General features: G+C 72.1%; 1 protein-coding gene across 1 annotated transcript in view; it reads right to left on the bottom strand.

The window, feature by feature from the left end:
* Nucleotides 1–122: 122 nt before the first annotated feature.
* The window catches only part of MNEG_9920 (JmjC domain-containing protein 4), a gene marked incomplete at both ends in the record, with an annotated part of 3,707 nt that continues 2,608 nt past the window's right edge, over nt 123–1,221 (bottom strand). The window contains 2 exons of the mRNA XM_014041610.1: nt 123–832; nt 1,102–1,171. Coding sequence (XP_013897064.1) covers nt 123–832; nt 1,102–1,171 — 780 coding nt within the window. The remainder of the gene's footprint in view (nt 833–1,101; nt 1,172–1,221) is intronic.

Below are 1,221 nucleotides of genomic sequence, written 5' to 3'. Positions count from 1 at the left end.
AGGTCAGCCCCTCATTGCCCCGCTTGCGCCTTCCATCCAGGGGGCACGAGATGACAAACATAAGACCTTGTGATACCGAGAAAAGGATAGGGGCAAGACGGAGTTTGCGGCAGGTGTTACCCTCACCCCATGTTGGGATGCGGCTTTGGCACGCGCTTCCGCATGCGGTACGCCACAGGGACGTGGTGCCGCCGCCCCGCCGCTAGCGGCGACGCGCGCCCCCGCGCGCCGTGGGCCCCGCCCCTGTCGTCGGTGCCCCCGCCGCCAGGCCCGTACTTGGATGCTAGGAACTGGGCAAACAAGGCCCTGGCCGCATCAGGATTAGCCCTGAAGTAAGCCGCCACTGCATCCTCAGGCTCATGCTCCTCCTCATCCCCAACGCCACTGTCGCCGCCGCCGCCACCGCCGCCGCCCGGCGGCTCTCCCTTCGGCCTCGGCGGCGGCCACGCCGCCGCCGTGCCGCTCGCCGTCCCGGGGTGCGTGTTGCCCCGGTAGTAGCGGTTGGACGGCTCGTGCAGCCCGCCAGGCCACCGCACGTGCGCCGGCGCCGACGCGCCGCCCGCCCTGCGCTTCCGCACGCCCCCGGTTCGCCGCTCCCGCAACTCCCCGCTGCCGCCCGCCCGCCGCCGCTCCGACCCCGCCCCGCCGCCGCCGCCGCCGCCGCCGCCGCCGTCGCCGCCGCCTGCCCCCGCAGCCCGCAGCCGCGCCAATCGCGCCTGCCAGAGGGTCGGCCAGTAGTCGCTGGTGTAGGGCCGCTCGAAGGCCGCCTCTGAGGGCGCCAGGCGGTCTGGCGGGTGGAACCACCAATTGAGGGCCAGGTGGGTCGCGCAGCCTGCACGCAGGGTCGGGCGAGGCAAGGGGCAGCGGGGACCGATGAGCTCTGCGCCCTGAGCAAAGGCCACCGCCGCAGCCGCGAGCGGCGGCAGCGGACAAGGCAGGCCCATGCGCCGGTAAATTGTCGCAGCCCATGCAAAGGGGCAGCTCCTTGTGGAAGGGCAGAACCCCAAGTCTGCTGCCTGTTCGCCTGCTGTCCGCTCGACTTCCAAGGGTCGGCACCATTTCATTTTGAGAGCCCCCTTGTGTTTGTGGTCCCATGCTCACCGGGCTCGCTGTATGACGTCACCTCGTGAAACCACCCAGCCGGCAGGTACAGGCACTCCCCCGCCCGCACCTCCGCCACCAGCGCCGCCGCCGCACCGGGGAAACGCGGGTGCCGCCGCC

Source organism: Monoraphidium neglectum (genome assembly GCF_000611645.1).
Source record: "Monoraphidium neglectum strain SAG 48.87 unplaced genomic scaffold scaffold02112, whole genome shotgun sequence".
NCBI classification, from domain to species: Eukaryota; Viridiplantae; Chlorophyta; class Chlorophyceae; order Sphaeropleales; family Selenastraceae; genus Monoraphidium; species Monoraphidium neglectum.
The sequence above is the reverse complement of the archived record's forward strand: the minus strand, read 5'-3'. Positions and strand labels throughout refer to the sequence as shown.